General features: G+C 40.3%; 3 protein-coding genes across 5 annotated transcripts in view; all 3 read right to left on the reverse strand.

Moving 5' to 3' along the window:
• Nucleotides 1-21,238, reverse strand: part of RNASE9 (ribonuclease A family member 9 (inactive)) — a 55,120-nt gene that overhangs the window by 11,577 nt on the left and 22,305 nt on the right. For 2 of the 3 annotated variants that reach the window (XM_053889235.1, XM_053889234.1), the window contains exon 1: nt 10,407-10,567. The exons of the other annotated variant lie outside the window; for it this stretch is intronic. The gene's annotated coding sequence lies outside the window, so the exon portion shown is untranslated. Of the gene's footprint in view, nt 1-10,406; nt 10,568-21,238 lie in introns of those variants that run through there. 3 annotated transcript variants of the gene reach the window in all.
• On the reverse strand, nt 13,021-13,885 carry RNASE11 (ribonuclease A family member 11 (inactive)). Its single transcript, XM_019430644.2, has one exon. The coding sequence runs from the start codon at nt 13,883-13,885 to the stop codon at nt 13,286-13,288; it is 600 nt and encodes a 199-aa protein (XP_019286189.1). The 3' UTR covers nt 13,021-13,285.
• On the reverse strand, nt 17,986-18,687 carry RNASE12 (ribonuclease A family member 12 (inactive)). The gene has a single exon (XM_053889236.1). It carries the CDS (start codon nt 18,616-18,618, stop codon nt 18,181-18,183), a length of 438 nt encoding a protein of 145 aa, XP_053745211.1. The 5' UTR covers nt 18,619-18,687; the 3' UTR covers nt 17,986-18,180.

Raw genomic sequence — 21,238 nt, forward strand, 5'->3', positions numbered from 1 at the left:
ATGAAGAAAACTATACCAAGGCACATCATAACCAAACTGGGAAGAAAACAACCCTGACCTAGTCATGAAAAGAAAACCTTAGAAGCAGCCTCAGAAAAATGGCATGCTAGGATTGGAGAAGCAAAGAGAGGGGTGATGTTAGATTTCTTTTCTGAAATAATGTAAGTAAGAAGAGAGCAGGAAAATATTAAAGTACTCAAAGTAAGAAAGTTGTCAAGGTAGAAATTCTATACCTGGTAAAAATATCTTTAAAAAACGAAGGCAAAATAAAAGCATTCTTAGATTGCAGAGCTTACAAAAAGTCATCACCAGCAAACAGGGAAGGTAAACTGGCAAAGAGAAAATTATACCAATTGGAAATGTGAATCTCCACAAAGGAATGAAGAACATTGTAAATGGTAATTAATTAAATGGGCAAATACATACGATTTTTTTGTTATTATTTTTTAATATTTATTTATTTTTGAATGAAGAACATTATAAATGGTATTTAATTAAATGGGAAAATACATATGATTTTTTTGTTATTATTTTTTAATGTTTATTTATTTTTGAGAGAGAGAGAGAAAGTGTGAGTGGGGGGAAGAGCAGAGAGAGAAGGAGACACAGAATTCGAAAGCAGGCTCCAGGCTCTGAGCTGTTAGCACAGAGCCTGACGTGGGGTTTGAACTCACGAACTATGAGATCATGACCTGAGCCTAAGTCAGACGCTCAGCCGACTAAGCCACCTAGGTGCCCTGCTTTTTTTTTTTAATTTAAATTTATTTAAAATAAAACAGACTAACCAAAACTAGTAGCAATGTATAATGGGATTTATACCGTATTCCAAAGTAAAATGCATGAAAATAGCATAGAATCTGAGAGGAATCCAAGTATACTAGCATAAGGTTTTTATACTGAGTGAAGTAGTACAGTATCAGTTGAAAGTAAGCTATAATTTATAGATATATACTGTATATCCTAATGCAACCACTGAATTAAAACAAAGAGCTGTAGTTAAAAAGTCAACAAAGGAGATAAAAGTGGAATAAAAAAAATTCATAAATCAAGTGAAGGCCCCAAAATCAGAAAAGGGAGGAAAAAATGGAAGGGACAAATAGAACAAATAGCAGGAGTTAGACTCCAACTAACTGTATCAATAATCTCATTAAATGTAAATGGTCTTAGCATACCAATTAAAAGCTAATGATAGACTGGGATTTTAAAAAACAAAACAAGATTCAGTATATACTGCCTTCAAGAAATACACTTTATATGAAGACACATAAAGAAGGTAACAATAAAGGATGTAGAAACATATACCATGCTAGTGTTCATCAAAAGAAAGCTGGAGTGCTATAGTAATATCAGATAAAGCAGATTTCAAAACAAAGAATATTACCAAGGCTAATGAGGGTCATTTCCAAATATGAGGTTCGATTAATCAACAGGACGTAACAATCCTAAATTTTTATGCCCCTAAAAATTGGGCTTCAAATTACAAGATGCAAATACAGAAAGAACTATAAGGAGAAGTGAAATCCATATATTACAGTTTGAGCTTCCATATCCATTTCTCAATAGCTGATAGGTCAAGTAGGCAGGAAATCAGCAAGAATATTGAGGACTTGAACCAAATTAACAACAAATTTATCCCCAGTTACATTTATAGAACATTCCATACAACAAAAGCAAATACATATTTTTTCAAGCTCCTGCAGAACACTTACCAGGATACACCAAACTTTCTGCCGTGAAACAAGTCTTAATAACCTCAAAAGGATCCAAGTTAAACAAAATATATTCTCTGACATTGGAATGAAATTATAAATGAGTAAGAGAAAGACCTCTCAAAAATCTCAAAATATATAGAAACTAAACAAACCAATTCTAAATAATCCATGGGACAAACATAAAATCAAAATGGAAATTAGAAAATATTTTGATCTGACTACTGTTGAAAAGAATCACATAGCGTAGCAAAATTTGTGGGATGCTGTTAAAGCAGTATTGAAGAGAAAACTGATAAACATTACACATCCATACTAGATGCAATGCATATATATATGCATTATAATATATATGAATGCACATATATGCATTATAATATATATACGAATGCACATATATATCCATTATAATATATATGAATGCACATATATGTGTATTATAATATATATATGCATTGTAATATATATGAATCCATATATATATGCATTGTATACAAATGCACACATATATGCATTATAATATATATACAACTGTACATATATATGCATTATAACATATATATGAATGCATATGTATTTGCATCATACACACACACACACACACACACACACACACATATATAAAAAGGACTTGTATCCAGAATATGCAACAATGAAAATGCAAATAATCCAATAAAAAAATAGGAAAATGTTTTAACAGGCACTTCAGAAAAGAAGATATATGGATGGCAAACAAATAAGCACATGAAAAAGTTGTTCAATATCCTTAGTGTTCAAGGAAATGCTACTTAAAACCACAATGAGATACCACCAGACACCTACTAGAATGGTTACAATGAAAATGACTGACTTTACCAAGTGTCAGTAAGAATGTCGGTGAACTGGATTTCTCCTAATAGTGCTGGTGACAATATAAAATGATACAAACAAATTTGGAAACAGCTCAGTAGGTTTTTAGAAAGGTAAATACACATCCACCGTTTGACCCAGCCATTCCACTAGTAGGTTTTACTCCAGAGAAAAAGAAACGTATGGTCACACAAAGACTTTTACATGAACGTTCACAGCAGCTTTATTTGCAATCACCAAAAACTAGAACCAACTCAAATTTCTACCATTAGGTAAATGGATAAATGAATTGCAGTGTATCCATTTAATGAAATGCCACCCAGCAAGAAAAAGGAATGAGCTATTGATACACACAACAGCATAGATGAATCTCAAAATAATTAAATTGAGTTAAAGAAGCCAAACAAAAGATAGTACATAGTGTATGATTCCATTTCTATAAAACTCTAGAAAATGGAAATTAATCTGTAGTGAAAAGAAAGCAGATCAGTGGTTGCTTGGGGATTGGGGGTAGGGAAGGTGAGAAGAAGGAATAACTAAAGGGCATGAAATTTGGTAAATGTTGGATATGATTTAATGGGCATAGACATATGTCAAAACTTACGAAATTAGACAATTCAAATAAATATGTGCAGTTTATCATATGTCAATTACATCTCAATAAAACTGTGTTAAAAAGTTAAAATGTGGGGCACCTGGGTGGCTCAGTCGGTTAAGCATCCGACTTTGGCCGTGTCATGATCTCCCGGTTTGTGGGTTTGGCCCTGCGGTGGGCTCTGTGCTAACAGCTCAGAGCCTGGAGCCTGCTTCAGATTCTGTGTCTCCCTGTCTCTCTGCCCCTCCCCTTCTCACGCTCTCTCTCTCTCTCTCTCTCTCAAAAATAAAATAAACATTAAAAAATTAAAAAAAACAAAAAGTTAAAATGTGAAGGAATATAACAAGCCTTAGTGGCGATTGGCTTACACTTGCCACACCCTTAGCATTCCGTCGCCAGGGAGAAAAAAAACAAAGTCTTGGGCAGAGGCTGCGGTGTTGGAACAAGGATCACCGCATGAAGATGAGAACTATAGTCTGAGGAATCTGGAGACTGATGAAAGAAAAAGATACAACCACAGTGTGGCAGTAGCACACAAGCTTTATGTGGGTGCCGCTGGGCAAGTGGATGTGTGGGTGAGGTCCCACGCAGCAGGAGACCACCCAGAGACCACCATCATCATGTGGTGGTGGTGAGGCACCATCCTTAAGGCCAGGGCGGGGAGATGGGGTGGGGGTGGGGGACCAAGAAAACTCCCAGGGGAGAGGGAATTAAGAGGGGGGTTTATGTGTCTAAAAGATGGCGCTCAGCAGAATGAAGGGGAGTCTTTGAGTCAGAGAGCTCCAAAGGGCAGCAGCAGCTTGTGGGTGGTTGTTGTTGTTGCTGCTGTTGTTTTATAGCTAGAGGGCTTATTTTACCCTGTGGCTTGCAGATGTTGGGTGTAGTTTTATGGGTATGCAAAGCATACATGCTCTAAAAGGCAAAAAATATGCTTACCAAGGTGACATTTAAGACAACCAGATGGGTAAAAATTTGAATTTGACCCTGGTGACCTTTTAAGCCTATGAATCCCACTTGCTATAAAGAAGTAAACATAGGGCCTATATACAGTGACTATGTTTGGTTCATTTATATAATAAGAATCCTCCTGAGAGTGCACAAGAAAAAAAAAATCCACACGCCACCTCTGAACTTAGAATCCAGCCAACTCACATCTCCTCATTTGGGGGCTGTATGAATACTGGGTCACTACTTTCTTCTAGTTGCAGGAAATACACCATCCCCAAAGATAATTCTCCTTTCTATCCACTTTCAAGGAAATGTACTCTCTTCTTTCACTCTTGGCCATACTTTCTTCAGGGGCCCTAACACTCAAATTAATCTCTGGGAGACTAGCACACTCTTCATTACTATTCACTGCTGTTACCTGGCCTGAAATACAAAAGATGTTAATAACCCACGAGGTTTATTTACAAAAACTTGCCTTTTTTGGTAATGGAAAAGAGAAAAGTGATTATATTGGTTTTGTCTCATAGAGAAGGACCAAAAAAAAAAAAAAAAGTAAACAAATAAGTGTCTTAATAAATTATCCTGCCATGTCTGTAATATATAAAGAAAATTACTTCCTATTTGTTTAAAAGAAAAAAAGCAGCCACCCAACAGAAAATAAGTAGAGTGTTTGTAAATGGCCAGATGTCATCTGAAAAGAATCCCAACTTGAGTAGACATGAACAGATTTATATTTTTAGCAGAAAATTGTGTTTGCACACTAGAGAACGGCTAGGCAGGCACAAGGGGGTGCCAGAAGAAATCAGATAGGCAATTATTGGGAATATCTTAAACAAAAACTGGGCAGAACAGGGGCGCCTGCGTGGCTCAGTCGGTTAAGCACCCAACTCTCGATATTGGCTCAGGTCATTATCTCATAGTCGTGAGATCAAGCCCTGTTGTCAGCACAGAGCCTGCTTGGGATTCTCTCTCTCCCCCTCTCTCTCTACCCCTCCTCTGCATGCACACATGCTCTCTCTCTCAAAATAAGTAAAGAAAATCTAAAAAATATTGGGAAGAACAAAATGGAGGTAAATGATAGATTTAAGTTATTTAGGACATAAAAATCACAGGACTTGCTGTTAGGATGGAAGGAGATCAGGAAAATGTGTCAACAATAAATTCCTTGGGTTTTTCCTTAGCAGTTTTATTGAAGTATAGTTCACATAACATAAAAGTCACTCCTTTAAAATGCACGATTCTGTGATTTTTAGTAAACTTAGAGGTGTGCCATTGTCTCATAATCCACTTTCAGGACATTCCCATCACCCTCAAAAGATCCCTCGTGTGCACCTCCATCACTCCCCATTCTCCCGCCAGTCCTAGACAACTATTCATCTATTTTGTGTCTTTACTTGTGATGGTTTGGCTTCATGATTTTTTTGACTTTGTGATGATGTGAAAGCAATACATATTCAGTAGAAACTACTTTGAATTTTGAATTTGGACCTTTTCCTGGGCTGCCTAGCGATATGTGATACACTCTTGTGATGCTTGGCATTCTGTACCCACCCAAGCATTCTGTTTTCACTTTCAGTACTCAATAAATTCATGAGATATTTCACTATTCAATAAATTTCATGAGATATTCAACATTTTCTTATAAAATAGGCTTTGTGTTAGATGACTTTCCCAACTGCAAGCTCATGTAAGTGCTCTGCAATTGTCCTGCTTCAGTCAAATTGCCTTCGTCTGATGTAGTCAAATCTCTGCAGGCTCCTCTTACAGGGGCACTTATAACTGTACTCAGGAGCAACCCAGATAATCCACATCTCAAGATCCTTAACTTAATCACATCTGCAAAGTCTCTTGCTATATAAAGTAACACTCACCAGTTCTAGGGATTAGGACCTGGACATCTTTGGGAACCATTATTCAGCAACCACAATCTTGTAGGTAAAAAACATATAAATTATTTATTCTAATACTCCTCTGTCTATAACAATCTTTCCACCTACTTGTACTTATGTGTTACTTCCCATTCCTAGTACCTTTTTCTTCCTCCTATTCAAATCTTAGCTATTTGAATGGATCATCCATCAAGTTCAAAATTTTAGTTCTTTTACAGGTCCCTGCACTAATCACCCTAGACAAAAGAGATATGTCTCCCTCTTAAGATATTATTCTACTGTCCTGTATTCAATACCTTGTGCAGTAAGGGTACATTTATTTATGCTTTTTCCCCCACAACAGCTGGTATGGACAGCCTTACATATGGAAATTTCTCAACTGCTTGCCTATAAATATCTTCTCATTAACTGCTCTAATTACTCTGCCCCCGTAATGGACCACGTCACTGTAATCTCATTACATTTCTCTCACCTAGGTCCAAATGCCTATTCAACCAGTCTGGGCCTACATAGACATGCCTTTCAACTTTTATAGCTTAAGGACAGGTGACTGCCTGACATGAGAAATAAAACTACAAAAAAACATTATGGACAGATTTTTGAAGTGTGATAAAAACAAATTTACATCAATATAATTTGCCACACACTGAGCGATGTTCACAACCATGACCATATTGTCTGGCAGTTAGGCACAAAAATATGTAGTTTATTAAAATGATTACAATGAGTTTTATAAATATAGCTGAGAAATTCCAGTGTTTTCTAAAGGAAGACAAAGGGGAATTTAGTAGACTGGGAGGTTGCTAGAAGACTAGCTGAGGCACCCACTAAAAAGGCTCAATGTGTACCCAGGGTGAGTTCATCAATTCACACTGTTCTTGTCCTTTTCCACCTGGGCAACTCAGAGCCATGTGCTCCATGAGCCCCAGATTCACAGGAGCTGGAACCATGACAGACTGAATAGTGGTCTAAGTCTTATGGGTGACTTGATTCCAGAACCCTTGTCACTCTACACCTGGCAGGTGAGTATGAATGCAGGACACACAGAGAACACATAAAGTCAAGTGGGGCAAAGCCTAAAAGGAAACTAGAAAGCAAGAGGCCATGACAAGGTGCGAAAAGGAGATGTGTGTTGCAGGCACAGTCTGGGCAAGAGAAGAGAATACGGATGTAGGATGAGGAAGGGATGGTTGGGGGGAGGTGAGTGTCAGAAGGGGAAAAGTAAAGGTCACTCTTTGTGTGGGCATCTCCCAAGAGAACAGCCTCCCAACCTTGCTCTCATGCTCCTACCCCTGCTGATTCCTCCTCTGACAGGCCCTGCTTCCTGAGGCCATGAGAGCTCTCAGAAGGCGTGCTTAATGGGATGGGGTCTGAAATCTCAGCCCATGTTCCTGGAAAGAACATGGAGTTCTCAGGACAGCCTGAGCTGGGGAGAGCAAGGAAAGTGAACCAAGCAGCATAGCCTGGAGCTTTCATGCCTGGGGCTCTGCCCTGTTCTTTGACCATCTGTAGGACAAGCCCCAGGGCCCACTCAGGCACCTGGGGAGATCCCCAACTCAAAGTCCTAAGGGCCAGAATTAACTGAGTTGAGTCTCTTACCTAAAGGATGTATAAGAGGAAGGAGGATTGTCATCAGTGAACTAAAGGAACCAAATGTGCAGAGAGTCTGAAAACTAGAATAGGGCTTAGTTCTATCTGTTCTCCAGAGAGATGGCAAATGTACTAATTTGTTTTCCCAGGAGGAGTGCCCGAGAATTGTCCCTTTTCCTGTACCTATGCCACCACTATGTTATTATTTTAAGTTATTTCTGTTGATTGGGCAGGTAAACAATGATATCACACTGCTTTTATCTATATTACCTTTAGAAGAAAGGGGAAAAAAGATCTCCAAATGTTTAATGACTATTTATTTCTTTTGTTAATTTTCTGCGTCCCTGGTTTATTTTTCTTCAGGTATGTTCATCTTTAACTTATTAAATAGACAGAACTCTTCACATATTCAAGACAGAAACCCTTTCTCAGCAATAGTAAATGCTTTTCTTCAGTTGTGTGTTTAACACCGTGCCCTGATCTAATCATAATGAAAATAATAATGGCAGATACCATTTAATTATTGGAGCACCTGGGTGGCTCAGTCAGTTAAGCTTCCAAATTCGGCTCAGGTCATGATCTCTTGGTTCATGAGTTTGAGCCCCACGCCAGGCTCTGTGATGACAGCTCAGATCCTGGAGCCAGCTTCCGATTCTGTGTCTCACTCTCTCTACCCCATCCCTGCTTGTGCTCTCTCTCTCTCTCTCTCAAAAATAAATAAATAAACATTAAAAACCTAATTTATGATCAGGAGACTATAGATGCTGGAGAGGATGTGGAGAAACGGGAATCCTCTTGCACTGTTGGTGGGAATGCAAATTGGTGCAGCCGCTCTGGAAAGCAGTGTGGAGGTTCCTCAGAAAATTAAAAATAGACCTACCCTATGACCCAGCAATAGCACTGCTAGGAATTTACCCAAGGGATACAGGAGTACTGATGCATAGGGGCATTGTACCCCAATGTTTATAGCAGCACTCTCAACAATAGCCAAATTATGGAAAGGGCCTAAATGTCCATCAACTGATGAATGGATAAAGAAATTGTGGTTTATATACACAATGGAGTACTACATGGCAATGAGAAAGAACGAAATATGGCCCTTTGTAGCAACGTGGATGGAACTGGAGAGTGTGATGCTAAGTGAAATAAGCCATACAGAGAAAGACAGATACCATATGTTTTCACTCTTATGTGGATCCTGAGAAACTTAACAGAAACCCATGGGGGAGGGGAAGAAAAAAAAAAAAAAGAGGTTAGAGTGGGAGAGAGCCAAAGCATAAGAGACTTTTAAAAATTGAGAACAAACTGAGGGTTGATGGGGGGTGGGAGGGAGGGGAGGGTGGGGGATGGGTATTGAGGAGGGCACCTTTTGCGATGAGCACTGGGTGTTGTATGGAAACCAATTTGACAATAAATTTCATATATTGAAAAAAAATAAATAAAAACTAAAAAAAAAAAACCTAATTTATGGAATCAGACCATCCTTGTTTGTTCCTGGGGGACCACTTATTATGTGTGTGACTTTGTATATTTCCTGAAGTCTTTATGCTTCAGTTTCTTCATCATTGAAGCAGGGATAATAATAATCTACCTCATGGAGGTTGCTCTGAGAATAAAGAAACCATATGTACATTTTAGACAAGCGCCTGGCACATTATAAGATCTCAGTTGGTAATTAAATATTGCTACTACCTATTAACCATCCCTGTGGTAATTATCATATGTGATCTTGAAAAGTTTAACATATTAATAAACATGAAGGTCTGCCAGTTCTCTAGTTGCCGGAGTAAAAAGGATGCATTCCATGTGTGTGACGCCTCTTCTAACATCTCAGCCACTCTCGTGTTTTTGGAAACATGAGTCCCTCTTGCAGTGTGTTCACTTCCAGGGAGTTTGAAGACAACAATGCCATCTTGCTAGTTTGGGACACTGCGAACGAAGTTCAGAGTCAGTCGGAGTTAAACTGACTTGTTTTGCCCCAGTGCTGTCTGCAAAATCTCTGAACACAAACACAGCAACCTTTTTTCCCCTCACTGGGACTAGAATTAGAATGTTCTATAACTAGAAGGAAAGATTTTAGGCCATCTAATCTAGTGGTGTTCAAACTTCAAACCACATCAGCAAACCTAACGCTTGTAAAAGTCTTGTATGCTGTAGTCGTATCCCAGAACTATAGAACCCAAATCACCTGGACCAGGGCCCAGGGATTCGTATTTGATAACAGCTCCTACAGCTAGTAAATTTGTTAGGGTAAGGCTAGGCTAATGGAACAAAATATGGTGAATTTAAAAATATACATATTGGGGCACCTGGGTGGCTCAGTCAGTCAGTTAAACATCTGACTCTTGATTTCAGCTCAGGTCATGATCTCACAGTTCGTGAGTTCGAGCCCTGCGTCAGGCTCTGCCCTAACAGTGGTGAGCCTGCTTGGGATTCTCTCTCTTTCCCTCTCTCTCTCTCTCTAAACTAAATAAATAAAAATGTAAAAAATGTATATACATATGTATTTCTCTCTCATATAATTAAGCAGTCCAGATTGGTGAGATATCTCTGCTTCACACAGTTATTCAGGTACATGCCTTCCTTCCCTTTTGGTGTTCAGCTCATTCCTAGAACATTCCTAGAACACTATTATCATCTAAGGGATGAAAGGTGAGTCACACCCATGTCCATTTTGGGGATCTGGCAGTTGGGAAGAAAAAAAAAAAAGCACAGAGGAGGCCAGTTCCATGTCACAAAACCTGGATGTAGAAGTGGCACACATCACTCCTGCTCAGAGATCCTGGGAAAAGAAGTGTGGCTGGGCAGCTCCATGCCTCACTGTACCTCTTTGGCTTGAGGCCGAGCGGGTAGTTTGGGGCAGGCAACCAGAGAACACCACCACACTGATCCTGATGGCTATCCAAGTCAGAGAGCCCCGAGATCTAATCCAGCCTCCTCATCATGTAGATAAGGACATTGATGTGAAGTGACTTGGGGGTGGGGGAGCCTGATGAGGCAGTAAAACATATGAGGACTTATCTGTGATGTCACAAAGGCTCCCCTTACTTCAGCATCACCCTGGGCCTTGGGAGCCAGGACTTGTTTCGCTTCAGAATTGTTGATTAAAGGGAATTTAGTGCCCTTCATGTTGGGAAAGCAGAGGGAATGGCTAAAGGCAAGATGGGTATTACTTTTGTGCTACATACCCCCCTTAGTATCCCTTTCTCAAAACTCTCTATCATTACATTCCCAGCTTCCTTTCTCTATCCAACTCTCCCTTCTGTGGCCCTTGGGATTGGATCTGTCTCCTTTATTCCCTCATTTCATTCCCTCTAATGTCTCTCTGTAGCTGCAGAGAAATGACACAAATCTACCCTCAGTTATCTTTCTAGGAAGTCCAAGAGACACTTGTTTGGCCCTTTGTAGCCAGGCGGGCTTGTGCAGTTGAAGGGGCTGAGGTGACAGAATGAGACCATGAAGAGGAAGCCTATCAGGACCAGCCCACCAACGGAGTGAAGACAAGGAGGTGAGTTCTGGGGACTGTGAAGACAGCAGCCCTAAAGCAACAGAAGATGGACAGTGCTGGGGTCAGGCTAGGTGAGATGAGAATGGGGCATTAGTAGCCTTGGAAGCCAGGCTGAGAAATTTAGGTGTAAAGCTACAAGAAAAATGAAAGGAAAAAAAAAAAAAAAAAAGCTCTCTGTGGTTTGGGAACAGAGAAAGGACATTACAAAGACTCAATGTTTTAAAATGTGAAATCCCTTGCCTATCATCATCATGAGGGACCTCAGGCTGCACATTATGTCAAAGGGGTGACAGGCTTTGAGGGTGGGAAATGCCAGTAGTTAGGAGTCTCAACTCTCGATGACATCTCCACATTTGACATCTTTCAGACTTCACAGTATGATGATTAGATATGCCCTGGGAGCTCCCGATTCCTTCAGAGAAGTGGAAAGATTTGCTCTTAAGAGTCTTTAGAGGATGGTCCTGGCCTAGAAAGAGGTATCTACTATGGCTCTTTGCTCTTCTCTTCTGGTGAAGGAAGAAGTCTGTACTAAATTCTGAACGAGGCTGAATTTGCGTTTTCTTTGCATATTACCAAAAAACTTTGCCAGAGCTTGAATAGTTATTGTCTCTGGGGCTGACATGCCCATCACCCAGAGCTTGACTCTACAGTAGGACTGTACTGTAGGGAAGAAGTGACTCAAATGGAACTAAGTTGGAACCAAGAAGAGACCCGATGGACCGCTCTGCTCTGGAGAACCTGTCCCACGTGTGATGAGTGACTGGTAGCACCAGCCTTGCCACATAGAACTATCCCCAGAATGGACCCCAGGGAGCATACCTCTCCTCCAGGGCTCCAGGTTCTCCTCCTACGGAGAAGAAAACTCTGGGTCCCAGGCATTTCCCTCTATCACCTTCTCCTCTGGCTGCCAAGAGAAAATTGAGTGCTAACTACACACCTATTTGGCCAAGCTCATAGTGACTATTTAAGCAGGCACCATACTGACAAGGAAAACCCAGCTGAAAGATATAAAACTATCTGCCCTAATGCTGCATATTGGTTGATTGTCAGAGTCTTGCAGTTAATAAAATGAGAATCCTGCACATGATGTGAAAAGCATTAGGAAAATTGATATATTAAGAGTGCTGTACAGTAAGAAAAGTGTTACAGTGATGTAAAATTTGCTATACATGTATTTATTTAAAATCAGGACATTAAAAGAGTGGTCTCAGGATGGAGGGAACAGGAACACAAAAGCACCCACTAAGGAACAAGATAATTGCCCATACTTTGTGTAGAGTGTTGAACCCTAAAACTTACAAATAAACAATTGGTAGTGAAAAAAAAAAAAAACCAATACAACATCAGAAACAAGATCGAAGACTAACCCTGCCTAGTACTTGGCAGAGATGTCCTGTTTCCCATCTTTCTACCTGCTCTATTTCTCCATGGCTTGCATCCCTCTCCCACAGTCCCAGGGAATCAAGACCATGCTGAGTAAAAATTGCAATAAGAGCTTTATCATTCCATCTGTAGCAACTTGTGACATAGATAGGGACAAGGATGGAGGAATGGAGCTTGCATAGGGCCGGAGCTGTTGACCGAGGGCAACAGCTAAGCCAAAAAGCATCTTTTTCTTCTGGCATCTTTTGGAGGACAGGCAGCACCTGGTTGCATGGGTGGGTGCTCACATTTGTGAGCATGGATGCACACACTTATTTGAAAAACGGAGATAATAATATCCCCTATGCTCATTCATTATTTCTCTGAATAGTCTCAGAGGCAGTACAATTAACTTTCAATTATCAGTATTGGTTTTGGGCCTTTTCTCTTAATTTTGTCAGGTTGGATGGACTCTGCTTCTTGGCTTAATAGCTGAGCTAGGATAGAATTTGGTCTGGTTCCAAGAAAGCGTGTGTGTGTGTGTGTGTGTGAGAGAGAGAGAGAGAGACAGAGACAGAGACAGAGACAGAGACAGAGACAGAGACAGAGAAGTGGGGCAGAGAGAGAGGGAGAGAAAGAATCTGTACTCCAGGATCAGTTATAAATTTTAATTGAATTCACAATTTTGCATTTTTCATTCCTCCAGTTAGTATAGATAACCAAGAGTTTGCTATATTGCTGAAATGGTAGATACGGATAATAGAAGGAAATAAACAATAATGAGAATAAGGATGTCTTTCTTTAGAGAGACTCTGGTCTCAAAGCCCTGTGGGATTTACAACTTGGAGCCACTAACTAACCAGCTCATCAGAGAATGACCTGTCAGCATTGCCAATATTTTCTTTAATGAGGTATTGCTGTGGTATTGGCACCTGGCGAACTGTTTGTCCATAGTAAGCTGGCACATAGTGGTCTCCAGACGTGTGCTCCTAGAGCAGTTGATGCCAAGATTCTGTCCACACTTGCAGCTGGAGGCCTTGGGCACCCCGTGCATCACTTCCATGGAGCCATGGATGAAGTTATTGCTCAACCTGCATGACCCATTAGCTTCGGAAACTTTTCTCCAGACCACCACGTCATTGCAATACTCTTTGTCGTTACCTGGGCTGTCTCCTCCGGGGAAGCTATAATGTAATCTTCTGAATGTCAATAATGAGGAAGACAAACTATCCTTGGACGTACTGGCACTAGTATTTTTATGTAACAGAGTCAAGTTCATTAATACCTCACTAGTCCGTTTTTCTTGGTCCCTGTTTGCCACATCATAGTACATCTCTTCCCCCGAAAATTCTTCGTTAATTATCTCCATTATGCTTTCTGGAGCTCCTGCAAGAACCAAACCCAGGCCGAGGAGCAGCAGAAAGAAAGAATCCATCTCAGATCTGGGGTACTCTCTTCTGCAGTAAAAATAAAAAAGTAAAAGATGAAAATAAGGAGAATATTAATGAGATAGTTCTCTTTTCCTCAGGGCAGTTATTCCCAGGATTGACTCCTGCATGTAAGTTCAGGCTCCTTCTATGGAAGGATGATGGCATGAAAAGATACTCAGCTGTGGAATCTGAAGACCTAGCTCCAAATCCCCGCTTACCCGCTCATACGCAATTTACTTGAACTCCTTTAAGCTCAGTTTCCCCCATGCAGAAAAAACAAAGGGGGGGGGGAATGTGAGAATTGTACAAGATAGTATGTTTAAAGTGCCCCAAACGAAGTAGTTATTTCTCTCTTTTCTCTTTGTCTATAATCTCTTTGGGAGGGACTGTCATCTACATAGTGGTCACAGTAATCTCACCCAACACATTCCTTACTACTTCTGAGTTTCCTACGGCCTCAAAACATGTTATTTCCCCCATCTCTCATTTCTTTCCCCACCACTCGCAGTCATAGAATTTCTCTTTACCAGTTCCTCTGGCAAGTTGGTCCTGCAGAGAAAGAATCCAGCTGGTTACAGGGCTGAGAAGTGAAACTATTTGTTTCCTGGGAGTTTCTGTTATTGGTCTAGCTGAATGAGGAAGGAGGGGCAAGAAAGGGGTAGGTAGAATTGTATGGGGTAGAAGGAGGAGACAACGGGAACCAAGGATGCTCAGAGAATTTAATAAAGTGGGCATTTGGCAATGCCCAGTGGTGGTATCATTGTTTCTTCTTTGAAGAAATCATCCCTGTTTATATTTTAACCCACAGTGATTTGTTTTCAGCTTTTTTGAAACCCCACAGCATAGATTACATTGCACTTCATTTTATATGTTCTTTTTTTACTTTTCAAGTTAGATGATGTATGTAATTCTTTTCTCCCTCTTTTTAGGGTTGAAAATTCCTTGAACCTGGAACTTTGTTTCTGCTCCTTTTTATTTGGTACAGAATCAAACACTGAACTGTATATGTGCTAGTTTCTCAACATTTGTTAACAACATAACATGTAGAATATCCTCTACTTGAGCTCAATACTGGAAAATTCATCATGAGAATCTCAGAAAAAATGCTTATTCAGGGTGATGATTCCTTCTCTTGCTCTAGAAAGAATTTTTTTCCCTCCCACCACTGAGAGATTCATCCCCTTATATCTCCTGCATTACCACTCTAACCTCCTGACCACTGCTCCTGGCCCCTCCGATTCCTTCAATACACTGCTTTTCTAAAAATACCCCTTGCAATGACACTATTTCAAAAACCTTGAAATATTCCTCATTGCCTACTCAAGGCAATCTAATCCCCTGAGGCCATGTAGTCAAGGCGTTCTTGATCTAATCTCAACCAGCTTCTCAAGGTTTATCTCCCATTATTTTGGTACATGAACCAAATCAGCACTATCCACCCTTCTCCAAATGCACCCTATTCTGTGTCTCCATTTTTGGTCCTTTCTTGAGTGCCTACTCTTTTCCGCCTCTTGAAATCCTTCAAAGCCCAATTCAGATCACATTCTTTCTTTAACACATTTTTCACAACTTATGTCTACCAACTCTATTGTTCACTTCCCTAATCTTCTTATCACTCATTTCCTTTTTTATTATTATTGAAGTATAATTGACATGCAATGTTGTATTAGTTTCAGGTGTACAACATATTGATACGATAATTCTATATAATCATTCCCTTCTTATACCACTCATTTGACATTAACACACATGGACTTGTGGTTTTTATTATATGTAATTTAAAAATGTTCTGTGTGTGAGTTAGAGCAAAGACTCAGCACTAAGAATATATAAGCCTCATAACTGGGTTGATTATTGATAAATGATTAGGAATTAAGTGGATGTGTTTGTGTGTGTGGCTTAAACATAGACTTGCTGCAGATCGAAGGTAGAAGGGAAGAAGGATTTAGATTTTTTTTCTAAATATCCTCTACTGTCAACATCAATAATGAGGTGATAACAGGAAAACAGAAAGATACTGGGGAGAAAAATAAAAAGGAAGAGCAAGGCAGAGATTCTTGACTGAAATCATTTTTCTGAAACATCCATTTCAAGTGGATAGAATTCACAGCTACTTGGGTTTGATTGGGGCTTCTAGGTGCCCATTAAAAAAAAAAAAAAAAAACCCTCCCAAACTACAAATGTCTAAAACATCACAATTCATTTGAATTGGGTTTTGATCCCTATTGAATGAAAATATTCTGAGAATAGATTCCACTGGACAGTCTCAGTTACTAGCACCTTAATGAGAATGCATTTATCTGCAAAATTCTGTTTCTACTTAGAAGGAGGGGGCTTATGGGAGGAAGGGAAGGAAAAATAGTGAGAAGGAAAAAAAAAAAAGGACAATATATGCTGGGGAGAGGGGCAGGAAAAGGAATCAGAATTCAGAATATAAAAACAGGGTCTTTAAAGACACATTTCAGTGACTTTAAAATTTTGCCCAAGAAATGATGCTGCTACTTAGACTCTAATAAGTCATCTGCCAGGGACCACCTGTTCCTACTCAGCATCCGAGGGCTCTGCTTCCTTGGTGACATCCAAACTTCCACGAAGACGACGATGACAGTGGGACTCCCATGGAGAAATGGGTAATGAGTAAGCCTTGTCTACTTCCCAGGCTGCAAAGTGTCCTTCATTCACAAGTGTAAATGTCCTCCCTCCCTCAATCAAATCAATCAGTTAGAACTTGACGCTTGCAAAAGACAGAGTTAACAACTAGCACAGGTGTACCTCCTTTTTGGATCTGACCCTGAACTAAGTTCGAATAAATAATGCAATAGTTAAAATCTCTCAACTGAAAAGATGAGAACAGAAAGGGCCCTCTAAAGCTTGTACATAGCCTGTGCCAGCTCTAGCTCACTGTGTTTCTGGCTCTCACAGGATCGAAATGTCATAACTCAGAATTAGTGACCCTGTAACCTGGCACTCAGCTGCCAATTATCCCTTATTTCTCAATACTCCTCAGTACTAACCCTGTCGTCCAACAAGGAGAAACACAATTGTGGAGTAATAGGCCTGGAAACCTCAAAGACTAGCTGGTCCAAGCCCCTCACTTCCCAGGTGAGGGGGCTAATGCTCAGAGAAGAACAGGACTTAATCAAACCCCCAGAATGAGGAACCTCTCCTCTGCATTCTTTGGGCTCACCCTCTAACTCAAAAGACACCCTGCCCATAGCTGGATGTGGGGGAGTTAAACAATCAGTTCCACTGTAAGATCTATAAGGGGAAAAGAGTCAGGAGTTAGGATGCAAATTCTCTATTTCCTCTGCGGATGCAAGCATCCAGGTACTTAGCTCTGAGAGTCTCAATCTCTTCCTGGGAAATCTGGATTCATTTCTCACCACAGTCTTTAAGGGAAATGGTTTCTGACCCATCAGGCAATCCTTCCACTCTCCCTTTCCCCTTCTTTCAAGGCACAGAGGCAGCTGCTAAATGTAAACAGACGCAGCTTGAATTATATATGCCCTCTTCAGAGGAGACCCTCATCAATGACTCCAAATGCCTCCACACCTAGGATCAAGTCTGGGAGCATTGTGAGACAAAAGGAGGCACTCACTCCGGGTATGAAATTTAAGGGGGTACCCAAAAGCCCAGTAATCAAGATAAATACTATTTTAATGCAACACTTAAAAAATATTAATTTAATGCAAAGTAATCTCTGATGAAAAATACCAAAATGTCAAATAATAGGATCTGACCCTGTACTGGCTAACTCACTAATTCATGTCACCTTAAGTCCAACCCTGTCAGATTGGGTCTTGATTTAAAACTCAGATATTTTATTCATCAGAAAATTTTTGCATTAATTTTGATTTTTTTTAATGTTATTTATCCAGGTTACTGGGATTTTGGGCGCCTTTAAACTGTGTACATGAAGTGAGCACCTTGCTCACTTTACCTGAATCCCAGCTCTGCCTCGGATTCACTCTTGGCTCTCAACACGTGACCCAGAGAAAAGGGACAAGAAATTAAAACACATGAAGAGTTTATGATTCAATTCAGTCGAGTTTTTATTATTATTATTATTATTATTCCAGAATGAAATGATTCCAGCTTAGCCGTACCAGCAGGACAGATGAATTACTAGTGGCTACCCAATTCACACAAAGCATTACCCCATGTCCACAGTTGAGGTGTGCTCCAGGGCGAACCAGTTACTGGTACCCCTGAGAGAGGAACCAATATACCAGTACCCCATACAGAAGTTTGCAAGAGAGGAGAGTACCAGTACCCCTCAGACCCAGGCGGTGGTCTCAACTTATTTAACATATCTCTGGAAAGTAACTGGCCCCACGTTATCACAAGTGATAACAATAAACCCCTCCACGGAGGAAATGTGGTACCTGCAGGCAGGGTATCTGGTGCCTCCAATGAGCTGACACACTGTCATTCTGAACTTTGTCAAACTCTGGAAACACAAAGTGGAAGAATGGTTCTGACAAGTCATTTTCTTGGGAGAGGTGCAAACACTGTTGATATTTCGAGGCCTCTCGTGGATGAAAACATGCTCCTTTTTGCAGGTATTGTCAGGTCCCCTGATGACTCTTTGTAAGACCATGTGGTTGCAGTACCTTACAAGAGAGTCACTCTGAGGGTAGTCCACATGCAGATGCTCTATGGTGGACCCCTCTCCTTCCTCATTCTGCTCGTTTTCCCAGAACAAAAGCATCAGGTAAATTATCACCATTAGTATCATCACGGGTGAGATTCCCTTCACATCTGCTGTAAGCCCTACAGAGTAAGAAGAGACAGGACATAGCAGAAGGTGATCAGATTCCTCCAGCCCCATCCCCTGACTTTGCTCCCCCACCCTTGGGATGTTTTACTTGTCTCTGCTAATTAAAATCTCAGGCTCCAGCTGGAGGAACAGTTCCCCAAGCAAGCCCTTTTGATCTATTTCAGCTCTCAGCGTTTGGCATTGAACTGTTCTCTGGTCATTCCCATTGTGTCATATTTGTTTTGCTTCTGCAAGCTCCTTGAGATCTTCTGTTTCTCCTGAATCCATCAGAGTACTTAACACAGAGCTGGACATGTAGAAGGATGCTCAAAAGTACCCATGGCTGATTGTTTTATTCCTACTGCTGAATGACTTCCTTTATCCTAATTGTCTCAACACTAATTCCATCCAGTTCCACGTTTTCAGCACTATTAATCTCTTCTTCCCAGTTCTTCCAATCTCTCCTACCAAGCTAACTCCTCTCACCTTGTGTTTTTTCTGTAGTTCTCACAGGCAACATGTCCTTGTGACCATAGATCTGAGAAAGTCCTTTGTGTCTAGCTGTTCCTTGGCAATAACTGATAGGGAGCCAGGTGAGTGTGGGGAGGGCCAAAGTAAAAAGAGCAGAAAGGGAGGAGCCTGTGAAGAGTGTGCTTGGGTGTCATTGGGAAGGACGAGAAGTTATCTTCAGAGGGAGAGTTACATAAGGCAGGTCCTGAATGTGTCCTCATTAAACAAACGTGGATTTTCCAAAGCATTTATTAAAGTCCTGCTGTGTGTCAGACACGCTATCATCTATTTCCCAGATTTGCAGTCAGTCTTTCCTGCAAACCTAGGAAGTAGCTATTATCCCCATTTCATTCAAGAAGAAATGTTGCAGATAGATTACTGTGGAGATAGAAGAGGGCAAGAGGAACAAGAGTCTCACCCTCTTGACACTTAACACTTGAACATCGAGTCCTAGCAAGCCTCATTCCCACGTGGTGTGAAGGACAGAAACAACTCCCTGACATTAACATTAGCCTTGATCAAGCTCTGGGTTCCTGGGGAAGTATGGCAATGATTCCCAAACCCATTGTTGAACGCTGGAACCACCTGGGCATTTTTAAATGCCACCTTGCGACATTTGGCTTTAACTGGTGTTGGCTGTGACCTGAGCCTGAGATATTTAAAGCTCCCCCAATGATTCTAATATGGAACAAAATTTGGGAACCACTGGCCTATGGTATTCTTGGGAAACTGACATAGGGAACCAGTGGACGAGGGTTTGATACAAGACCGTGGTATAAGACACTGAGAAAATAAGAGCTTTTTTGTTGCTATCATCTCCTGGTCATTTGATATAGAAATGGGAAAATAGACTTAATTTTACTACTTCTTGCCCCAAAGTGATTTCTTTTTTGGAGAGACAGCTACATAGTCTCCTCTTTCTAACTGGTAAGAAGAAAGTGATTTTGGGGTGGAAAATGGTCTGCAATACTGGAAAAGGCTTCAAAGTCTTTCTATACATCAACAACCAAAGCAAAATCCCAGACCATGGAAATGAATGACTAAGGGGTTATTATTTACTTTCCCAAATTTTGCAGAATGGGAGTTCTTTTGGAACTCAAACTGTCCTTTTTGGGATATGTGTTGCACAGTGCCACAAAGATGTAAATGCATAATTAATTACTTCTCGTGACAAAATTTTGCTTTGCACACTATCTGCAGAAACATTTTCATCTTATAAAGAGAAATATATGTATAATTATAGCATGTTCATTATTTCCTGCCAGGACTTCCAAGTACCTGAACTATAGATGCTATATTAAGTTTACAGAAGGGGGAGGCAACATTTGTTACAAAATTTGTCCTCACCTGAGGCAGCTAGACCTGTCTGTACATTTCAGAGTATTACCCTGCAGAAATTGAACAAAGACTGGGTTCACATGTTAAATAATGCTGGCAGTCTGGGAGAAAACACTTGTAATACCTAAAACCAACAAGAGTTAACATCTAGATGTAAAGGACTCCCTCGTGTCAGCAATAAAAAGACAGGAAACTTACAAGGAGAAAAAAATGTCAAAAATTATAAAAGCCAATTTGAGAAGAGAAAGTCAACATGGGTGATGAACAATGTTCAACCTCACTAATAATCAAATAAATAGAAATTAAGATAACTAAGAGATAACAGTTTATAACCATCAAGTTTTCAAAAATTAGAAAATCTTATATTTGGGCTGCCGGCTGGCTAAGTCAATGAAGGATGTGACTCGACCTCAGGGTTGTGAGTTAGAGCCCTAGGTTGGGTGTAGAGACTAATTAAAAAAATGAAATATTCAGGGCGCCTGGGTGGTTCAGTTGGTTATACAACCAACTCTTGATTTCATCTCAGGTCATGATCTCAGGGTCAAGAGATCGAGCCCCAGGTTGGGCTCCATGCACTGAGCATGGAGCCTGCTTAAGTTTCTCTCTCTCTCCCTCTCTCTCTGCCCCCTACCCCACATAGACTCTGTGTCTCTAAAAAATAAAATAAATTTAAAAAAATATATATATATATATATTTTAAGAAAATCTTTTATCAAGTGCTGGCAAAAATATTAGTGGGCATGAAAATTGG

This window comes from Panthera pardus, unplaced genomic scaffold, assembly GCF_024362965.1.
Source record: "Panthera pardus isolate Hobbes unplaced genomic scaffold, ASM2436296v1 HiC_scaffold_24, whole genome shotgun sequence".
Taxonomy (NCBI): Eukaryota; Metazoa; Chordata; class Mammalia; order Carnivora; family Felidae; genus Panthera; species Panthera pardus.

What these genes read in the sequence shown, in the direction of transcription:
- RNASE12 (XM_053889236.1), bottom strand. Translation starts at nt 18,618, where the DNA reads ATGATACTAATGGTGATAATTTACCTGATGCTTTTGTTCTGGGAAAAC.
- RNASE11 (XM_019430644.2), bottom strand. Translation starts at nt 13,885, where the DNA reads ATGGATTCTTTCTTTCTGCTGCTCCTCGGCCTGGGTTTGGTTCTTGCA.